At 36.9% G+C, this 21,226-nt stretch overlaps 1 protein-coding gene across 2 annotated transcripts; it reads right to left on the bottom strand.

The window, feature by feature from the left end:
* Positions 1–1,335: 1,335 nt before the first annotated feature.
* On the bottom strand, positions 1,336–21,189 carry Nep2 (Neprilysin 2). 2 transcript variants are annotated; one of them, XM_071724559.1, is made up of 10 exons: positions 20,818–21,189; positions 10,727–10,872; positions 7,898–8,023; positions 7,052–7,297; positions 6,532–6,743; positions 6,155–6,331; positions 5,541–6,035; positions 4,876–5,167; positions 4,432–4,682; positions 1,336–3,465 (listed from the first exon to the last, which is right to left on the bottom strand). In XM_071724559.1, the coding sequence occupies exons 1-10, from the start codon at positions 20,847–20,849 to the stop codon at positions 3,127–3,129; spliced, it is 2,316 nt and encodes a 771-aa protein (XP_071580660.1). In that variant the 5' UTR covers positions 20,850–21,189; the 3' UTR covers positions 1,336–3,126. The 2 variants fall into 2 exon arrangements, with proteins under 2 accessions (XP_071580660.1, XP_071580667.1); XM_071724566.1 differs by having other exon boundaries at positions 7,898–7,993.
* Between the last annotated feature and the right edge of the window lie 37 nt (positions 21,190–21,226).

The following is a 21,226-nucleotide window of genomic DNA, read 5'->3' as shown; positions in this document are numbered from 1 at the left end:
CGGAGAAGGGTATCCACGTATGGGATCGGTAATATTGAACATAATATGAACTAGAAGATGTCATTATGCCGATTATGCGATCGAGACTAGACGAGAATTGCTTTTCAGATTGATCCTCGTCACGGTGATCAACGCGAGGGTGCCGCCAAGTCGTTCCGCGTCTGTCGATGATAAAAAGTTTCAACGCGCACGAAGCGAATGCCGGAGACGTTGAGTTCAATGCTGGACAGTGGGACAATGAGTGAGTAATGGCAAGCTGTTTCTCGAAAATAGTTTTTTTAGATTTTACTGTGTGCGTAATGCGCCGTACTCGGCTCGGGCGTCGCTCGGTATGAAGTTGCCGCCGCTGCGTCGTACCGCGAATTTAACATGTTTGAAAACGCTTGATGCGCGAATGTCGGGAGTGTCGAATCTAGTTTTGGACGACGAACAAATGGGACAATGTATATGTGCACGCAATGATAAGCCGTTCTTTGAGGATGATTGATTTGACGCGCGTAACTTTCCATTTCGTAACGGCTCGGGCATCGGCGCGAAGTTGCCGGCGCGTCGTCCCGAGTTCTTCATCCGTTCAAAAAAGCATAGCGCGCATGTCGGGACACGAATGTCGGCAAATGTTGAATCTAGTGCTGAATGTGTGTGTGAACAATGGAGCAATGATAAGCGTGCGATGATGAACTATTTTTCGAAGGTAATTGACGTGCGTAACTTTCCATTCCGTAATCGGCGCGAAGTTTCGCCGTCGCGTCGTTCCACGATTCTATCCGTTTGAAAATATGCAGCGACACGATTTCGGAGTATTAAATCAAGCGTTGGACGAACAATAAGCGCGCGATAGTAAGCTATTTTTTGAAGATAATTGTCTTTGTGTAAAATAATTTTTCGTATTTCTCGGGCACAGGTGCGAAGTCGTCGCCGTTTACAAGCGTATCGCGCGTGAGGGGAGCGTCGGGAGTGTCGAGTTCAGTGTCGGTCGATCCGTGTGACTACGAGGACGAGGACAGGCGAGGACACCCGCGATTGCAGCGCGATTCGCGTCGCCGTAAGCCGGACATCGGCAGCCGGATCATCTCCGTTGGAAAACTGCGAGGAAATCGGGAGGATCATCTCGTTATCTCGTCGTCCCAAAAGGGCATCGGACGGCGGTGTAGCGGAGCTGCTGGACGAGATATTGGACGACGAGGTAAGTGATAGCGTTAAGTGCTGCTTCGCGATATTTTTCAATTTTTGTGCGCGCCAATTCGCGCAGCCAAGCTGAAAATTACCTGCTTTACTTTCCGGAAGAAAGCGTCTTTCTAGGATTCCTAGGAAGTGTGTAAAAGTACTAATTCGATGTTTACGTGAAGTTTTCCTGTATTAAATTCTTACATTCAACAAAAAATACCTTAAGGTACATACGTTTTTGCTTAAACTTATGGCGATTAACTCGATGATCAACTTATCGGCCATCGTAATAAATACGAGAAGTGCGTCTAAGGGAGGAGGTTGGAAAGAGGGAGAGAGAGATATGGCGCAAGGTAAAAATGTAATATGTGTATGCGGATGTAAGGGATAACACGGTGGAAAGCAACTGCGAAAGTAGCGGTTCAATCGCTCGCGATTAAATAGCTACGCTTAATACTTGTAATAAGTTGTTCTAAGTAATCTTTTAATTCTCTACGACTAACAATCTTACGATCGACAAAGAATAAAAATTATCGCACTAAATTATCGGAATTCGCAGACACGCCGATAAATGTACGACTATATATACGAGATGTAGGTCCTATAGAATATTGAGAATCGTATATTTTTTTGCATCTGCTAATTTAGATGACAATTACGAATCGTTTTAATGCTACTTGACGTCACGATGCTCCCAGTGAATCAAATTTTAAGGGAGAAACTGTGGACACCTTGACTTTTTTTTAGCGTAGTTTAATTATTACATTAAGTGGATTTCGTTTTACTGTAAATTTAACTTGCGATTTAATTGCTACTTGATAATACTACAAAATAATACTCAACATAAAATAGTTGCAACAAACGATAGCTTCCAATTTCATTTAAAAAAAAGCTATCAAATTTATCGAAGAATATTCATGCCGCTCTATTCGCGTTTCTTTCTCGTTGCTGATTTTGCGAATTATCCTACATAGTGTGCACCATTATTATTCATCTCCGTGTCAACAGAATACTTAAAAATTTTTACTTTAAAAAGCGAGACTTAACAAAGTCGTCAACAATAAAAAAGGATAAAAAGCGAATTCTTAACAAAGCTGCCAACATTTTTTTTATCATACGTGTCAACAATGAAAATCCTCGAACTAGAAACTACATTAGAGCACAATTTAACTTAATTTTCCCTGTAATGATCTAAAACCTTTGACAAACATTGTCATTGGCACAAGAATCAGTAATGCCTGTAATGCTCGTTTAAAACAGTTAAGCAATTTAACTCCGTTTAACCAATTAATTTTCTTTTTCATTTTCATTCTATTTACACTTGACGCGCGTCCCGCGACATGTTTCTCCTTATAAAAATTTACCAAAATGATACATAATGTATGTGTATATCCCAACATGTCTAAGATCGCGCGGGTCGAGTCGATCTCCCTGGATTTCCCAGTGGAGAGCGCTCCCCATTTCCATGCTCGTTATTATCGCGAAATTTCAGTTCTTGCTTTCGAGCAGCGTCACTGACAAATACTTTTTTCCGCTGCGGCAATGTCGTACGGCAGGATACTGTAAGAGGGAAACACACATTACCTCCGTATCCTGCTAGTATGAGATCGACGACTCCATTGCATTCATTATTAACCTTAGAAGCGATAGTATAAATACTCGGAAATGGTAGAAATAAAAAAAGAAATAAATCATTTAATTTCATAAATAAGATAAAACAGTTTGGTAGCCGCGAGACCCAATTCTGTCTCTTATGAAGCAGAAAATCAGGCATTCATTCCGGCTGTAAGCCTCTTTAGTGTTGAGCCGCTAAGAATAAAATTGATCGTTTCAACGAAGTAATAGGCATGCAAAATTGTAACTTCTAAGTTACAATTTTAACTTTACAATTGTAACTTCTAAGGTTAAAAAAAGCGGAGTCGGTCAGTGTCGTTCGCGGTGTACTTCGCCGACACCTGAGTTCTACCACACGGTGCATTTCTTCTCGGGGTTCATCCTGGAGCCGACCGGGCAATTAAAGTCGCGCGAAAATTCCTCCATATTCGACAGCGGTCCACGGACGCGGAATTCGCCCGGGCTGTGGAAGCCTGTCGTAATTCGCAGCTTCATCGCTTCCGGTCGATACTTGCTGCACCAAGAATTGGCCGCGCTTATCCAGAACATCTGTTCTGGGCTGAACGGCAAACCCGGCAGTCTCTGCTCCGGCTTGTTTCGTTTGACCCATTCTCTATACGCGTAATAGGCTTCCTTTATGCCACCGTTGTCCGCGATGTTCTCACCCTGGGTGTTTATTCCGTTCAACTGTAAAAAATGTAAAATATATTGCAACAAAGTTTCAATCTAGGAAATATTTTTGTATAATTTTGCAAAAGAATTTGATATTTAGCCCGCTTTTACGGGGAAATAACGTAAAATGTTAATTTGCTCTATACATTAACAATTGTAGAAACATTCGCGGTATTTATGTTTGAGTTATCCCTGACAGTACGCAGTCTAAAAGACATCATAAAGACATCTTTTAGACATACGTGTCTAAAAGACATCTTAAAAACATCTTTATGACATCTTTTAGACATGTGTACTGTCTGGGATATCAATTACTGTATTATACTCATTACATTGTAGGATGAATAACTCAACAATTTTACTGACAATGAAATTGTTTCGTGCGTTTTAATTTCTCTAATAAATATGTGTTTTTTCGCGTAGGACTGCTACAAGTATAGACATTTTAAAGATACTGCGTATTTTTTAAATGTTGGATATTTCTCTGACTAAACCAGTTTGCTGACTTTATAATTTTGTGCGAACATTACGAAACTTCTTTTATCATTGTCGTTACTCCTATCGCACATGAATATTCTATTGTAATTAATTTCTATTTATTTCTATATATAGTATTGCAACACGATGAATAAACATTGACTCGTACGATAATTATTTTTGCGGTAATTAAAACGTTAATAATAACGTTTTTATCTATTATTTACAGCGAATAGATTATACATTATAATGAAAGGTGTTACAGTAATTATGACCATATTGCTTCCTCATAGAAGAAGCTTTGTTTTTGTTAATTGTTATTAAGAAATATTTCATTTAAAAGATAAAACCAATAATTACGAGTTGCGAAACAACATGGCTAAAGTTTCTACATATTTTATCGATATATCTTTATAATTAAATTCTTCCGTGCCGAAAAATATGAAAACAATTTCACGTAGCAAGAAAATAAATATTGAAACAGGTATGTTAGATTTATCTTACGTTCAATCCAACGTCTTTCACGGTATAATTTCCATACTGATGAATTATACATTCGGCCCTCTTGAGATAACGCTTTTTCGTCTCTGTCTCCCACCAGTCCACAAGATTACCTTCCTTGTTAAATTGTCTACCTTGATCGTCAAAACCGTGAGTGATCTCATGGCCAATGACAAATCCGATGGCACCGTAATTCATGTAACGTGGCCGGTCATTGTTGAAGAATGCACCTTGCAATATACCTGCGGGGAATTCTAAAAGAAAAAATAAATAAATCAGTACACAGCGACAAATACCAAAAGAATAAGGAGCCAAATTAATATAATTTTATGGATTTTATTATTAAAGTATAGGTACATCAGTTATTCAATTCACAAAGATAGTAATCTAATGATATTTATTTTTTGATATATTTATATGGGATTGTTTGCGTGCTTAAATACTTACGAATACTGTTTTCGATCGACGAGTAAAACGCATTGACGACAGCCGGCCTTCCATGACTTATCCATTCCGTCTTATTCACTGGCTTTCTCAGTCTACCAAATGAGAAATTTGTTCCAAAGATGGATAAGTTAAAAATGCTTCCTGTATAGTCGTCAGCACTTAACTCAAGTCCCTCATAAAATTTCTCGAGCTTTCTGTCGTCCAACAGTTCATTTGGATAGGCAATATGGGAAGTCATGCCGGCTGCTTTTTCTAAAGCGTTTGTTCTGGTCTTCTCATCCATCCAGTCCACCTAAAGATACACATGTAATCTATAAAACTTAAAAACTTTCAAAATGTATAGTGATAGAGATTTTTGAATTAATATCTTTAACATATATCCCTTAATATATCAAGCATAGATAATTAAAATTTCATTTTTTAACATTCTAATTTATTGATAAAGACACATCTGACACAAGAGATTTATTTTTTTTTAGTTTGTTCCTTTAATTCTAATTTGTTGTAATTTTCAGATAAAGAGAAAAATACTGAAAGAATGAAAGAGAGACTTTTATTTTTAAGAGATTCCAATCCTAGATAAAGAGAAAGTCAAAGCATCGATCGCAATATTCCCATCTTCTTTACAATTTTAAATTTAAGCTTTTGTGTATTCTCTCTTTTACCTTCTTTAAAATCTTTGTGAACTCCTGCCTGATATCATCGACCATTTCGAGCGCGGTGTTCTTCGCGTCCTCCTTAAAGTACTTCCTCACGTACATCGAGCCGACGCTAATTGCCATGCTGCTGGAAACGATATCCACGCATTCTTTCCATCTCGGCTCTCTCTCTGTCTTGCCGTTTAACTCCACTGTATATTTTAGCTGTCTCTTCCGGATGTCATCCGTCAAATAGCTGACTGACGCAGCAGCCGCTCTCCAAAGCGCATAGTTTGCCTGCACCCTCTTCGGCGTCATGGTGATCAGTTGTTCAAAGTCCTTTAGATAGCTGGGCACATTTACGATAACTATCTCGTCCCGACTTAGTTGTGCTTGCGGCGCGAGGATCGTGTTAAAGTATTCCCACCACGGTATGCTAGGATAGGCCGCGGACAGCTCATTCACAGTCATGGGATTGTAGAGGAGAGTCACGTTGCGTCGTTTCTCATTGGGCAGGGAGATCTACGTGCATATTTAATCTTAATCGACTGACAATTTGAGGGGGGGGGGGGAGAGAAAGCTTTTTCTCAAGGCTCTATTTAAAGTTATCTCATATCGATTAACAACTAAGGATAACTTACATTCGCGAGCTTGATTTCAAATTCAAGCGATTCTTTTAGTTCTCTGCGGGCTCGGTCCGGATTGGCCCCGAGAATTACAGCGATGTCCACCATGTATTTGTAATATGCCTGAACGATTTTCTCGTTGAAGCCTTTTGACAGATATTCACGCGAGAGACCGAGCGCTGCTTGATCAAGCTGTAAAAATTATTAATTTTTATTTATCGTGTATTGGTTGGAGACAAATGTCATATATTTGGCTTAGGAAAAGATACTGATTTATATCACTTTACTCACCATTTCATCTCACATTTACATGATTTTACACTTATAAATTATGGTCTTTATTCGGCGTTTGTTCTAAATCCCATATTTACAATAAATTGTTATGTGCTTACGTCGAGCAAACGTCTCGAGTTGTTCTTCAAGTCGACACTGACGCCGAAATCGATGAAGTAATCAACGGAATAGCCCAGTCTGCGGAATCTGTAGACAGAATCTTTCCACGTGAAGTCACCCTCGTTCCATCTCTCGCCGTCCAGAACAGGCCAGCCACCGAGTTTCCTTAGGTTGTTCAGTAATGGTGTCAAGCCTCTCTCCTCGATAGCGGCTAAAAGAAACAGCAGAAATAAGAATAAAATTAAAAAAAAAACTTTTTTTTATTTTTGTATCTTTTCTTCAACGGCGTTTATAGGTATAATTGCTTTTAGAAATAGACTGAATTTGAGAAAACAACTGCATTGCATTTATTTCGTGTAAATTTATTACGCATTAAAAGTATCTCAATTACAGATTATATTTTTTTCGAGAGAAATGTAGGATCAATATAGTTTGGCAGGATTTCGTTAAATTTTGTTATGATTTTATTGAATTTTATTGGTCGGTCGCATTTCTCAATTTCATGTCGCGGCTACTTACTTTTGTTCATGCAGGCCTTGTAGAAGTCTTTGGCGAGTTTAAATGGTTTCGGCTCGTTCGGAGGGCTCTCCTGCTCGATACTGGACCGTAGTTGTTCCTCGAGATCGTCAACGATAATAGAGAATGTATTCACGCTAGTTTTATCGTCAGGAATGTTCGTGGATTCGAGGAAGCCACCGCAGGCGAATTTGTAAAAGTCATCGCAGGGCTCCACATCAGGATCCATGTTTTTCAGTATTTTAGCGGCTGTGATATGTACATGTTGAGCAGATTAGTACAATCCAATATCTCTATGAGAAGTGATTTCTAATAGTTAGTCTTCGAGTGGCACGATTTAATTTATCACATATAAGATATAGAATATCTGAGTTTATTTTTGGTGAAATATCTTTGAACAGTAAATATTTTCTAAATCGATTATTACACATCGTATTGTTACCGAAAGTAACTTTTATAAAGATAAAAGTATTCGCTTTATGTGTGCAAAATTTCCGAGTGTTATATATGAATAAATAATATCGAAAAGAAAAACATACGGATTAACGAATGAAAAAGATATGATATCTTAATACTGACTATATGATTTATTTTTTTCCGAACACGATAAAATTATTGATTTTTTATTAAGATAGACAGGGAATTTAATTAAAATTATTTATTTAAATTTTAATTTAATTTGGAATTTAATATTTTTTTTAAAGTTAATATGAAATAGATATTACATACATTGAAACTCCTTTTTAGTGAAATATATTAATATCAATTACGATATTCAGTCTTGCTGAAAAAATTATATTTAGATAGATAGAAAATTTAAGTTTTTTTTAACCGTATATTTTTACTAACCTGTGTTAACGCATCCAGGTGTTAAACATATATCGTCGCATTTCGTTTTCTTTGGTATCATGTTCTTTGATGTTTCCGAACCGCTTAACGCCTCGGCTGTGGATGGTAGCATCTCGTTAACAGTATCTGTTCTCGTGCGGATGCAGGTGCGTTTGCAGGTGCGAAAAAAAATGCATAACAGCGACAAATTAATGGACGCGAAGCATCGGGGCACACAAGCTGCGATAAGACTTAAATTGCATGTACAACGATATCATTTCCATTTCAAATTGCTAGCATGCAATGTGGTGTATATTTTTATATATGATTAAATAATATAGAGGATTAAATAATTAATCCACTTTGTAAAAAATGTAGAACTCTCTTTCTCTCTTTTAAAAAAAAAAAAATAGTCCTACATATCTTGAAAAGAAGATATAATTCTTTTGTATTGACAAAATTCGATCAACTATCTATATCTGTAATCAATACTATACATTTATATAATGAGACATATGGAGAAATTAATCCTCTAGAAAATGTATATTTCATAAAAAAACGGTAACAGTTTTCTAAGTCAGATGCAAGAATTACGTTGCATATGAATAAACGATTTATTCCAACCTTTTCCACTTTTTTAAAAATATCTCTATCATAAAACGCGCGTTAAACGAGAGTTTATTTTTCTATTAAGTATATTCGCAGATTGGAACAAGAGAGATTTATAATTGCGATTCTCTCGCTCGATTTCGTAAACGTCGCGTGCTGATTCATCTATTATTATTTCTCGTCGGATGGCGCCTGTAATCACTACACATGTTCACGTAGGAAAAGGCAGCGTCAAACCACCGAGCGCTGACTAAGGTTTCGTACTCCCGTCGATTTTTTAAATACTCTCCGAAAATACCTCGAATGCGTCAGTAACGAGGCTCAACGCCAGATCGACGCGCAATCAAAATATTAGATCACGGGAGGTGTGCGCGTCGTAAACCGGCGCGATTACGCGTTTAACGGCTCGTTACATTAGTGCAAACACACGCACGGCGAATGAGTAATTTTCAAAAACAACGTTTACACACTAGAAATATCAAAATGCGTCAGAATCACTCTCTCGTTGACGTCACTTCGAGCTGCACGTCATGAATTTCGCCGTTACTTTTTTTAGGCTGCTACCGACTTCCTCGCAAATTTGTTTAAGACGCGTCGTTACATTAAATATACGTTGCTGATCAAATGATAGAGCTTCTTGTAACCCAATGCGGAAGCATTTTTGTGGCGCAATTTTCTTTCACTCGTTTAATGAGCGGGTGGAGCACTATGGTACGAGGCGCCAACGTAGAAATAAAATTTACGACGACCGCACCGCAATTACGCGTCTTACTTTCGCAGAGTTAAAATTTTTTACGACGCGAGTACGTACCGTTACCGAGCGGCTTCGATCGTAAATGTATTCATCGCTTGTTGCGTTAAAAAGCGCGGATCCTTTTCTCGAAATTTAAAAGAAAAACGATACACGGATTTGTAAGTATCGATAAAATAATCATGACGATACTTCTAACGGCAATTAAAACAGTATAATTTAAGTACCTCCATTAAAATCTCCATTAACATCTTCCCGATACGAAAAGTGAATTTAACTTTTTTATTAGCAACTTTTACTACGCGTTTCACATATTCTTTCTCCAAATAGCATTTAATTTGTAAATGAATAATTCGTCTCTTAACAACAATAGAGACACACAATAGAGAATGAAAATTCTATCTGTTTCGCAAAGCATCAGAAATTTGTCACTTTGTACGAAATTTTTAACGTAAAGTTTTCGTATTTATTAGATCAGGATTTGAAAATAGTCGTTTAAACTTTAAAGGATTAAACCTCAGATTTTTTGTTGCAAGTTGCGTACCGCGTAAGCTATTACAGAAGTCTGCCATTGCCATGCCGCGAGGAATTATGATTTGCTCGTCACTAGCAATTTCGCTTCAGGCATTAATGCAATTGGATGATGTTAAGTAATGTCTTTGTCGCAACACGAGATTAACGTACGTCTTGGGATGTCGGTGCATGATACTTTGCTATTACATGCGCGGGATCGGATTTATAGATATACATAAATTAGGAATAGGTAAAATGAGATTTTTTCTTCGAAAACTTGGACGTTATAAAAGCATCATTAAAGTAAAAGAAGAAGTTATTAATATTTTTCATATTTTACGCAATTGAGAAAATCTTAAGAGCAAAAGGGAAGCGGCTTTATTAAAGTAAACCCGATCCTAATACATATGTAGAAATGTAATAGGCTTTCACATATAAAAAACATAAATACTTTCACAAATAAAGAACATAAATGCGAAACTCATACGCTTAGATCTTCTTCGTTTAAGATTGCAGTTTTATTCTGCAAAATGAATGAATATCTTGAGAAAAACAGAAAAATACATTATTTAATTTATATTAAATGTTAGAATCCTCGAGACATTCAGAATCATGTAAATCGCGTCCTATAGGTTTCTTCCTTCCACTTGTAAACTCAAGAGAGATATTTAAGTATCTTGTTTCTGTTTCTCCCTGGTGACTCATCCCGTACATCTTACCGTGCATCATTTCCAGATAAAAACGTATAAAAAAACTAACATTCAGTATTTTTTGATGATTCAATTTTGAGATAAAGAAGATCCAAGCAATCCGTTCAAAGCTACACATGCGTGAGGTTTTTTTACGACTTCAACATAAATCTCTAAAAAGAGGAAAGTGCTGGTCTCGCTTCTGTGCTTCTCAAACAATGCTTGCATTTGCATGGTGAACGGCTCGTGTTGCACTGTAGGTTGCGCTATAAAAGTGAGTGCTCTTACCGGTCTTGGATGTGGTGTTGCATGTCGTGTTGGCCGCCAAAATTCCGAGGGCGACCGCCAAAGCGATGCACAAGAGGAACCCGGAAACCGCTATCACCGTTAACCCGCGTTCCAAACCGGACCGCCTCTTCCACCATGTCGGGTTTCTGCACGAAAATCATAAAGTGAAAGAAATAAAACAATTAAAATTTACATTATCCCTAAGAATGTGACTAAAGCCATTTAAAAAAAATATCAGTATCAATAACAAGGTAATTTCGCACTTTTCTCCGCGGAATACTTTTTGTATTGGCCTGTAAAAATCATTATTTCTTCGCGTTGTTGCGTGTAAGACTGAAGGAAGGGAATCTGCTTATTTCTCGTATTCTATAAACTTGGCTTTCACAGAAGTTAAGAATTATGCAATTATTTGAGCGTTACTGCACGTGTCCACAGTCGCGTACAAGATATTGGAGCGATTTGCTTTGAATAGTATCTACGCTTTGTAATACAAACTGCAAAATCCTCTCGCTGCAATCCTCACAATAATCATGCTAATTCTGTGTTGTGTTTCCGAGTTTAATCGCACGTGAAACAATACTGGTCATCTACGTGTAGTCTATGTATAAATAATGTATTATGCTATCGAAAATACTGCATCCCATATACTATCATCTTTATGCATATTACGAAGAAATATTATACGTATCTGTGCATAGAAACTACATATCGTTTACATAATGTAAATAAAGGTATTACAAAGAGATTAGTCATTTCTTGGAGTGTGATAATAAGAGTTGTTTTATGCATAGAATATTATTCTACACGTTTAAAGGTACTTTTTTTTATTTTAAATGATTTCGCACGTAAAATCGATTCTCCATGTTTTTATATTGCGTGTACGTACGTTCAATGCCGTCGAACGCGCAGTAAAATGCCACTTGCATCTAAAGCACGTCGGAATTTATGGATTGCTTTTCCTATCCGCCGAGAGAATTACCGGCGGACAATTCGCGCAGCGAGCGAAAGGCAAACCGCAGTCGGATTTTTATCTTCGTCCCAGCCGCGCGCCATTTCAGTGTTTTATTTTTACGATCATCTTGCGAGATCGTGGCGCATTAAGTTTCTCGCATAATCGGCTGAGACCTTGTCCGAGAACGCGTTGAGGAATACAAACAGATTGAAATCGAGTGTATATGAAAATTTTGCAATGCTACTTTATCGAGTTACCGTCAAGATTTTTGCAAGATTTTTGCAACATTTCAGTAATGAGATAAGACGGAGGTTTCCGTAACGATAGTACTATTATATTATATAGGCATTTTTTAATCTTTATAGATTCGATAATGTTAACGGTTAGAACTTTCCTGTTTTCTTCACGGCGCCACAAAAGTTACGTAAGTTTTGCCGATGACGGCAATTAATTATAGAATCGATTTGCCTTGAACATTAAAAGTCATAATTTATCGTTGAATTTATCGTTCTTATCGCACAATTGTTTATTCTACTTCACTACGCGTTCGCGATCTTAGCTAATTGACTCTCTTTCCCTCCCATCTCTACATCATAATATCCATATATGAACATAATAAATAGAGAAAAATCAAGTTCATCTAGAGTTTATCAACATTGATATGGGCAATCAGAAAGTGCAATTACTGACTGCACTTGCGTAAGAAATAATCGATATATAATAGCAGTTATGGATTTTTGTCGCATATATTTTTGTCCCGCGGACAATGCGCGACGTATCCGCGCACGCGCGCGTAAATACATCGAGTGTACTTAGGATGATAGAGAGAGCATAATGGAACTCATAGCGCGTGTAATGCAATGATGAGTGTATTGACCTCATCGAGATGCAGCGACACACGCCGAAGTATCCCCCCATTGCGTAATATCGGAGTCAATGCCGCGTATCGTCCACATCTGATGCGCGGTCTTGACCCTGACAATACGAACGAATTTATAAATTTAATAAAGGGCCTATTCTGTATAACTCTTAACGACTGTTTCGTTACCGTTATACTGTCGTTGCGCAGATATTATACAATTATATATGATAAATAAGCTGCGCAACGACAATATGACGATAATGAAACAGTCGTTAAGAGTTACAAAATAGGCCCTTAACAGGACTTAATATTTATATGATTTAATGACATAGCTAAAGAAAAAGAAAATTGGCTATTCATACGTGATATTTGTTTTGAGATACTATATAAAATTAGGCATTTCTCTCTCTCTCTCTCTCTTTCGCAGAAATAAGCGAGAAAAATTAGTATATATTACTGCTACGTTGAATGAAAAGAAAAGGCCGTGGATAATTTCTATCGGTTCATTATTCTCTATCGTTATTATACTCATGCTTCTAAATAACTGTGCATCAACGTATCAACGACGGAAGGTCGTGGAAAAGGGTTAGAGGATGATTATCCTCTGATTTTGCGGTATTTACCCCCGGGGTTCAGCGAGAGATTGCGGTCCGTATTCCATATTTGTCGCGTCACTAACCAAGCAATCAAGCCTCATCGTCGTATCGCGATGGATTGATCGACGAGGCGACTATATGCGAAATTTACGTACATATAAGATCGTATCTGTATCGCAATTGAGTTGATAGCAATATTCGCGTTGTGGAATATTTTAGTTTACGAGTTTAATGACCTAAGACTTGACATGTGTAAGTATGCAATCACGACCATGTTAATAAGAAAAAGTAATACACGTGCAATAATTTGCATCAATATTTGAAGGGTAGATATGCGTTTTCCGATTAATGGTGTTCATTAAATCGTTTGATAACGTTTCTCTAACTTTACTTTTCACATTTCTTTATATAAAATTTACAGATCCATTACGATAAATTCCGGTTTCAATAATTTCATAGAGATAAAAGTGATGATTATTAATGGATACAATGTCAAAGTCATTATGATACAGGATATAATCATTTTCTCAGACACGTTGACACGTGCACTTTTGCAAATAGTATCACCTGACGACATAATTGAACGTGAGAATGAATATACTTTTAGCGATCCTGTGATAAACTTTGATGTTGCATACTCATGTTCGTGTAATCGTGGCACGAAGTGAAGAATCAGGTTGAATCTTCAACTTATATAAGTTTTCTCTCGATTAATTCACGTATTTATATATATAAGAAAAGGGACAAAACATGTTCAGTAAAAAAATCTATTTGTTGAGATTTCCAAGTTAGAATTTTTAAATAATGTCAGTTTTTTTTATACAAGATTATTTCACGATCGTATCACGATTTATATAATTATGAACAATATTACCGAGTGTAATTTTTGAATTTCCTGGAAAACGAGAAGATAATCCCGTATAGCAAAGTTGTGCCTGTTAAAACTTCCATTCCCGTTGCTCGCGTAATCGGCGTCACGCCTCACGTCGCATGGAAAATCGATTCGCGTGGTATAGGTATAGGTGTTATCGGAACACCCCGTTGCCCTCCATCGAGCGCGCTGTCCTCGCGGATACGTTCACCGGCGCACGTGACGGCCTGGTGTGCCCTGGTGTGCCCCGACGCGACGGAGTACCGCGACCGCGAAACTGTGTCGCCGCAGGAACCGGCTGAAAGGCAAAGCAGCGCGAGCTGCATCGTAATGAAGAGACGCACGAGCGCGAGAAAGACGCGCGTGACATCGCCTTCACGTGCCGTGACCTGGCGCCTCTTAATCGTCTTCCTGACCCTCTTCCCTCTATACGTTAGAATACCGTGCCGTCACATTGTGTCGCTTGACGCAACGTCGCAACGTTAATTCCGGAATGGAAGTGAGTCACAATAGATGCGTCCGCGTTTACCTCTCTTCAATCGTATAAATAATTATTCCTTTCTTAGAAATGGGAACACGACGCTGCTAAATATTAATCAATATCAACGACAGAATTGACGGCCGATATTTTTCCGATACTTATATTGAATTAGTCGACATAATTTTTTGATGATTTGCATCTTTCTTCAGTAGTCTCTTTGAGAAATTTTTAACACTAGATTCATAATTATCGCAGTAATTGTTTTGATTAATATTAACAAGAAAATAAGATAAAGGTGTGTTAATCTTTCGTTACAATTGTTACAATATGTGTTATTCTCTGTTATAAGTAGTTTATTGAAAATTATCGGTGGAGTTCTTATTATTTGAAACAGTTATTGGTTGCTCAAATTGCTGTTTGTGATTTTCTCGTAATCTCCGAGTCCTTCAGCCTCTATGAACGTTTATTTCTCAGTATCTTGACCAACGCGTTGTATTTTCAGTATCGTGGCCTTATTATCTTTACGACTCCGTTTTAAATGACTGATCGTACGCTATAGTTCATTGATCTATCTTTTTATGCATTCACGTCTCATTCCTTGGCTCCGTTCACACTCCGTTCACACTCGCGACATCGCACGACTCCTCGTAGGTAGTTCTGATGACGGTACATTTTCCAATTCTCGTAAATTACACGATAGCACATTGCCGGACTCCGCGAGTATTATAATGCACGCGATAATCAATCCCCACCAATGCGTCGCTTAGATATGCTTCATGTTAGATATTCTTCAGGTTCTACGCCAGGAAACGCAGCAATGCACCTTGATATTACACTTTGATAAAATCAACTACTTTTAATTGTTCATTAACTCAAAATTATAGTATAATAGTGTTGTCTGATTTAACACGCAATACTGCTTACAGAAAAACGTACTTTTATATGATTAAAATAAAAACCAATAAATATGACATATATAATGAAAGTAACAATAAGATAATTAAGAAAGTTATACCCCCATTCAAAATATTTCTATATAAATTTATATAAATTTAAATCATGTTTTTTTTCAGTATTACACGTATGCTTTTCTTAAGTCAATCGTATGCCAATTGTCACAATTCAAAGAAGTAAATAATTGAAAAAAATTTCACATTTATCATATCAGCATGTTATTTTCGACGTAAAGTGTAGGGAGAAGCGCTTTTAAAATTGACTTAAAAAATTCGTGTATGCGAGTATCGTGTGTGCAAATTTTTTTAACGGGACAGCAGGTGAGGTGTACTTTTGATGGACGACAAGTGTCATGAGCTTTCGCGTGTTTTCGATATTCCCGTTGTACGACAACGAGGTCGACTAGGGGCCAGTTTGAGTGGGCGCGGGACAACGTTAACGACGAGGACGATGACGACGGCGTAACGGCAGATTTTCGCATCGGAGAAGGTCGCGTTTAAGCTGAACCGGGCTTACTCTCAATTTACTACCAATTATCAAATTATGGCAGTTGGCGTGGGGATTAGCGTGACTTTTTCGTCTTTCAGCCGACCTTTGCGATTCACGACTCGCGTAAATCGCAAGGTAAGAGAGGAAGATCTCCTTTAAGCCCGTGAAATTTATAATTCCGATTCTCGTTGTTGGTGGGCCATCGCGAATGTGACGGATTCTCTGGACACGTTTGAAATATAAATTCGACCGCGCCTGACTTATTTTACGAAATCTGAAGGAATGCTGGTAAAAGTCACGATTTTTCGGACACGTATCTCTTACGAAACTCGATACACGGCAACTGTTACGACGTTGATGGTCGATGTGTGTTCCGAAAATTAACATGTTCTATTTACGTTTATCAATAATGTGATGTGTATGTGTGACCTACTGTAACAATTTTTTCGTAGTGTAAATCTTAGAATTTCTAATAAAATAATCTACAATATTTCGAATTAAAAAAATTCGAATACATATATATAGGTACTTATAATAAATATGTGATTTAATATTTATATGGAAATAGGGAGGGATTTGTAGGATTTATAAATTTGTTATATTAATTTGTTTAAAAAATATGAGTTACCGATTATTTTATAAGTCGTATTATATCACTATATTAGTAATTCTGGGCCACGTGAAAATATCGTTCAGTCAGCGATTCTTACACGAGTTGATTCTTACACGAGATTCTTTCGCAAGAGGACATGACTGAATCATCACTCAACATGAATAAAATTTCGTTTGCTCTTTTCTTGTCTGTTAGAAAATCTGATAGTTAGACTTTCTAATGCGTAAAAGAAAAAGTACACTACTTGGTCGAAGCAATAAGTATAACATTAAAATTCAGGGAACAATGTCCGCTATACATTGGAAGAGAAACTTAGATCTTTTATCGAAACTTTCGTCGAAGTTTCGGGGATAAATAGGTCAAAGAAATGTAAATACATCCAGTTATCATTATGTTGAGTAGAGCAGATAAACAGCCTCGAGGATTTATCTCTATCACATGATGCTTTTTCTAAGCTGAGCATAATCTTTTTTTTTACTTTTTTGCATAAGTAATACATAACGAGTGATAAGCGTATGCGTGGAGATACGTATAATACTACCAAATACTATACTCCTATAATTTTATCATCTATTTAAAGTAATTTTACGCAAGCTGTTTATAATAGCGCGTAATTTACATTTAACAAATTTTAAATATACCTTATACTATTGCAGGGAATTGCGTGCATTTAGGTACACTATGCACAAAATATTCGTATAATTACGTGCCGCGGACAAAATCCATGATTAAGTTTACACTTTCGTGAAATCGATTTATCCGAAAGTCGGTTTATCCGACCAGGAAGTTAAATGGGATCGCGCGAATTTTACATACATATTGCGTCGCGACGGCGCGGCTCTCGTAACATCATAATAACTCGGTACAAGCGTTTGTAAACTTGCACCATGAGCCGTAAACACTTCCAATGTTCGCCGTATCTCGTAAGAGACTTTCACCTCGTGCGAACCAATCATACACATATAACTCATGAGCTCATGAATTTGATTCGATTTTGCCACTACGCGTTTTATTGCATGACACGTTGTCTTTTTTTCTCTCTCAACATTAAATTACTTCCGTATCCGTATCATGATGACATCCTGCATCCATTTTAAAAATATTTCAATTATATTTACAATCAGACTAGATACAAACATACGTGCAATATTCTTCATTCCAATTACATAAATATACCATGATTGTATCATTTTAATTATACATATATAATTGCATGTAAATTATAGTATAATTTTCTTTGTTTTCTTTCAAATAAATGACTAATGAGTAGATTACGTTAGTGTTATTATGTAGTGTATAGCATGACTGTAATTTGAACTGCCAACTATGCCAATAGACTTTATACGTAGACGACTGCAGAGTTAAAGATCGCTAAGCAGCGCTCAAGAGCACGTCGAACATGATTATCGTAAAGATGCCATGAGGATATGATGATGCATTATGATGTATAATTGCATTTGATGATTACAATATCGAAGTTAAACATAAGTTCATTCGCCACGTACGTGCAAATTGCAACTGCGCGTGAATCATAAAAAAAGTTTTTGTGCCCGCAAATAAAAGTTGCAATTTGTTACGCGATTTTAATTTTACGAGTCAGGGCGTTTTTCTGTACCCTCGTGCGATAAATGGTCTCTTTCCACACGAGGCAGGCACACCGGGCACATCTTACACTACAAGTTGTTAAGGAATAATTTTGCTGAGTTTTATGACATATCCTTTACAGTCAAGCGCAAGGTCAAGATTGTCGAGGAAAATAGCATGATACATAATTATATGAATATTTATTAATGTAACTGAATCTCGCTAAGGCTGATACTTTTTCGAAGAAGAGGATTTTTTTTACAACTCGACCGCTCTTTTTTGTCTGTGCGGCGCAATGGCCGGCCGGTTCTCAGCGTAACATCAACGCCTGGTACGTTTTATCACTGGCTGTCCCTGCGCGTGCATTGAAATCGCGAGATTTCTCGTTGCGCTAAAATGTCACGTTCTTTCATTTGCATAGCTGAACCGCAGCCTTAATAGACACGTTCGTGTCGATATCGCGATTTGCCACGGTAACCGATAAACGTTATGATGCTCCAGATCCGATGCGGATGCCAGCCTACTAGAAATTTATTTAGTAAAATGGGACGTGTAATTTAGCTCGAAAGCAAAAGTAATTTATTATATAACTGCGTGTTTGCATCGATTTTATTATAATTTATGAATTTAATGCTTATAAAACTAATTAGATTGATTAAAATATTATCATGATTCTTGAGTGATTGCCTTGACTTGACAATAACTCATTGCTTTTTAACTCATATTAATTGCAATATCTGATTTATTAAACATAATAAATGATATTAGATTATTCCGTTAATATATAGTAGAATTTATTATTCAAGCTATAATCGAGCGAAAAGATGTTCAGATAATTGGACGAGTACGTCTTAAAGAAAGTTCATTTATTCAGTAGTTACAAATGTGACAACGCAATAATTTAGCCTTTTTCATCGTCGATTCTATTTTTCCAATTATTCTGAGCTGCTAGTCTCAAGTCTCAACTCGAATGTTTACTTTCATTTTCTAAATGACATGTTTGGATAATCGATCGTTCAAATAAACGGTATTCGTATAATAGAAATTCTACTGCGCTATCTAATCAATTTCATAGATTACTAAAAAAATTAGAATTGTAGGACTATCTTACAAAAAGATATGAAATATGGATAATACGTTGGTATCTTGATCTATAAATCATGATAACAAATTAGAGTAGAGCGAGATGTGAGTGTCGACAGATCTCGTGTCAGCCACATTTACACATCGCAAAGCTTGTAATTGCAAAACAATGTCTTACATAATCATCGTGATATGATCGGAGCAACGTGAAAACGAATCGTCTGCGAGTATCTGTATTGTATACTGTATAGCATCAATACCTTTTAAATTGAACTTAGCGATACGTTTGAACTGGACGTTTAGACTCATTTTATATCGAATCGATTTGCATATTGGATAAATAAAATTGAAGCTCGGATTTAGATCACATTCGATATGAAACTGTGTCAATGTCTGTAAGCGTAAGTCATGTATTTTGCATAAAAGTATCGCAATATTTTTCGTGAAATTGCTTTACTTCCTTATTTAAGACATTATACTACAGGAGGGTGAAACGACACCTAACGATAAGAGAGAATCCCCGATATCGATCAATAATATAATTCGCATAATAATCGCGATTCGTTATCGGGGCTTAAGAACGCTTTCATCTCTTATGAAATACTCTTCCATTCCCATTTATTTCACCAAGTTTCATTGAACGACCAGTTTTTAACAACGTTGCATAAGCCACGGGCACGTAGTCCATGGTAAAACTTTGCTAATACACAATGATAAAAGGAAAAAAGATCGCAAAAGGTGTTCCGGTATGAGTAGCGCGTCAGCCGTTTACGACTGCCAGACACGTGTCTTTTCTATGTAAATGTATAAAAGTTTTCCATTTATAGATAAAAGTTAAAAAGTTATCTCCGCGGGAAGTTTGCGTAAAAAAAAGGGATAAAGTTCATCTCGAATATAATAAGAAGGAACTTTTTGTTATCTACTTGCGTTTCAAATTTAATTCATGAAAAACCTTGTAATCACTTTAAAAAATAGAGATTTATTAGCGTTGTAACATTTTGTGAAACAAAAATTATAAATTGTTTCAAGGATTTATAGATATACGTAAACGAATCAATATGTAGTAAAAGAAACATAAATATGCAGTAAATGGTTCAATATGCAGTCAAAAGACATAAATATGCAGTAAACGAATCAATATGCAGTAAAAAATACATGAATATCACGTAACGACAATTGTTGCAAAAGCTTTATCTATTCTGCAGAACAGCCAAAAGTTTCTGCAACTTCAACTATTGTTACTCACATAATACTATTAATATTGTTTTATCTTTTCTGTTAAATGATAAATTGGATTTTAAATGTCGATATAAATTGTACAATTCAGCAAATAATGCGAAGCGATATCTCATAAAAATCATTTTTCTATCATCATTTTCTATGAAGAAGTTAATCTCTACGAAAACAGCATTATCTGCATTCGATTTCTTTAACTGTAACATCGTTAGTAGAATAGTTTTCCATGTCACGGCGTCATGAAAATTTCATCATGTTAGTTTGAAACTAGAGATAGTTGCACTTAGAGTGAAAAAAATGTACGAGGTACGAGGAATACTCTCATAAAGGATAGTTATTGCTGTATCTGATAATTATTGCGGTAACTCACTTAATAACTGTTTGCTTCATGCTGTTGGTCATCGCGACTCGAGTTCTCTATATGCCTGGTTGGGGTACGTTCTTTCTCGATTCTCACTGGCACATAACCACACACTCTTTCTTTCCGCCCCGTATCTCTTCCTTTCGTCCCGGCTTTTAATTTAGCCGGGAGAGCCGCGATCGTTTCCGAGACGTCAACCGGCTCGTGGCCACGCTACGTTTTCCTCGTTCTTCTCGCGATTTTTCCGTTATCTATTCGACGATCCTTTTCCGAAGAAAATCGAAGAGAAAAGAAGAGATCGTAGAGGGAGGTTGTTGCCTTCCTCCGAGATCCCAGATACCAATCAGTTTGGACTGTTAGCGTCGGACTGAAGTAGCGCGCGCGCTTCTGCTTGTATTTAAACGTCCTCTCCCTCCAT

This window comes from Temnothorax nylanderi, unplaced genomic scaffold (genome assembly GCF_030848795.1).
Source record: "Temnothorax nylanderi isolate EJ_2023f unplaced genomic scaffold, tnyl_v1.0 TNYL_tig0008_pilon, whole genome shotgun sequence".
NCBI classification, from domain to species: domain Eukaryota; kingdom Metazoa; phylum Arthropoda; class Insecta; order Hymenoptera; family Formicidae; genus Temnothorax; species Temnothorax nylanderi.
Note: the sequence above shows the minus strand (reverse complement) of the source record. Positions and strands in the feature narration are given on the sequence as shown.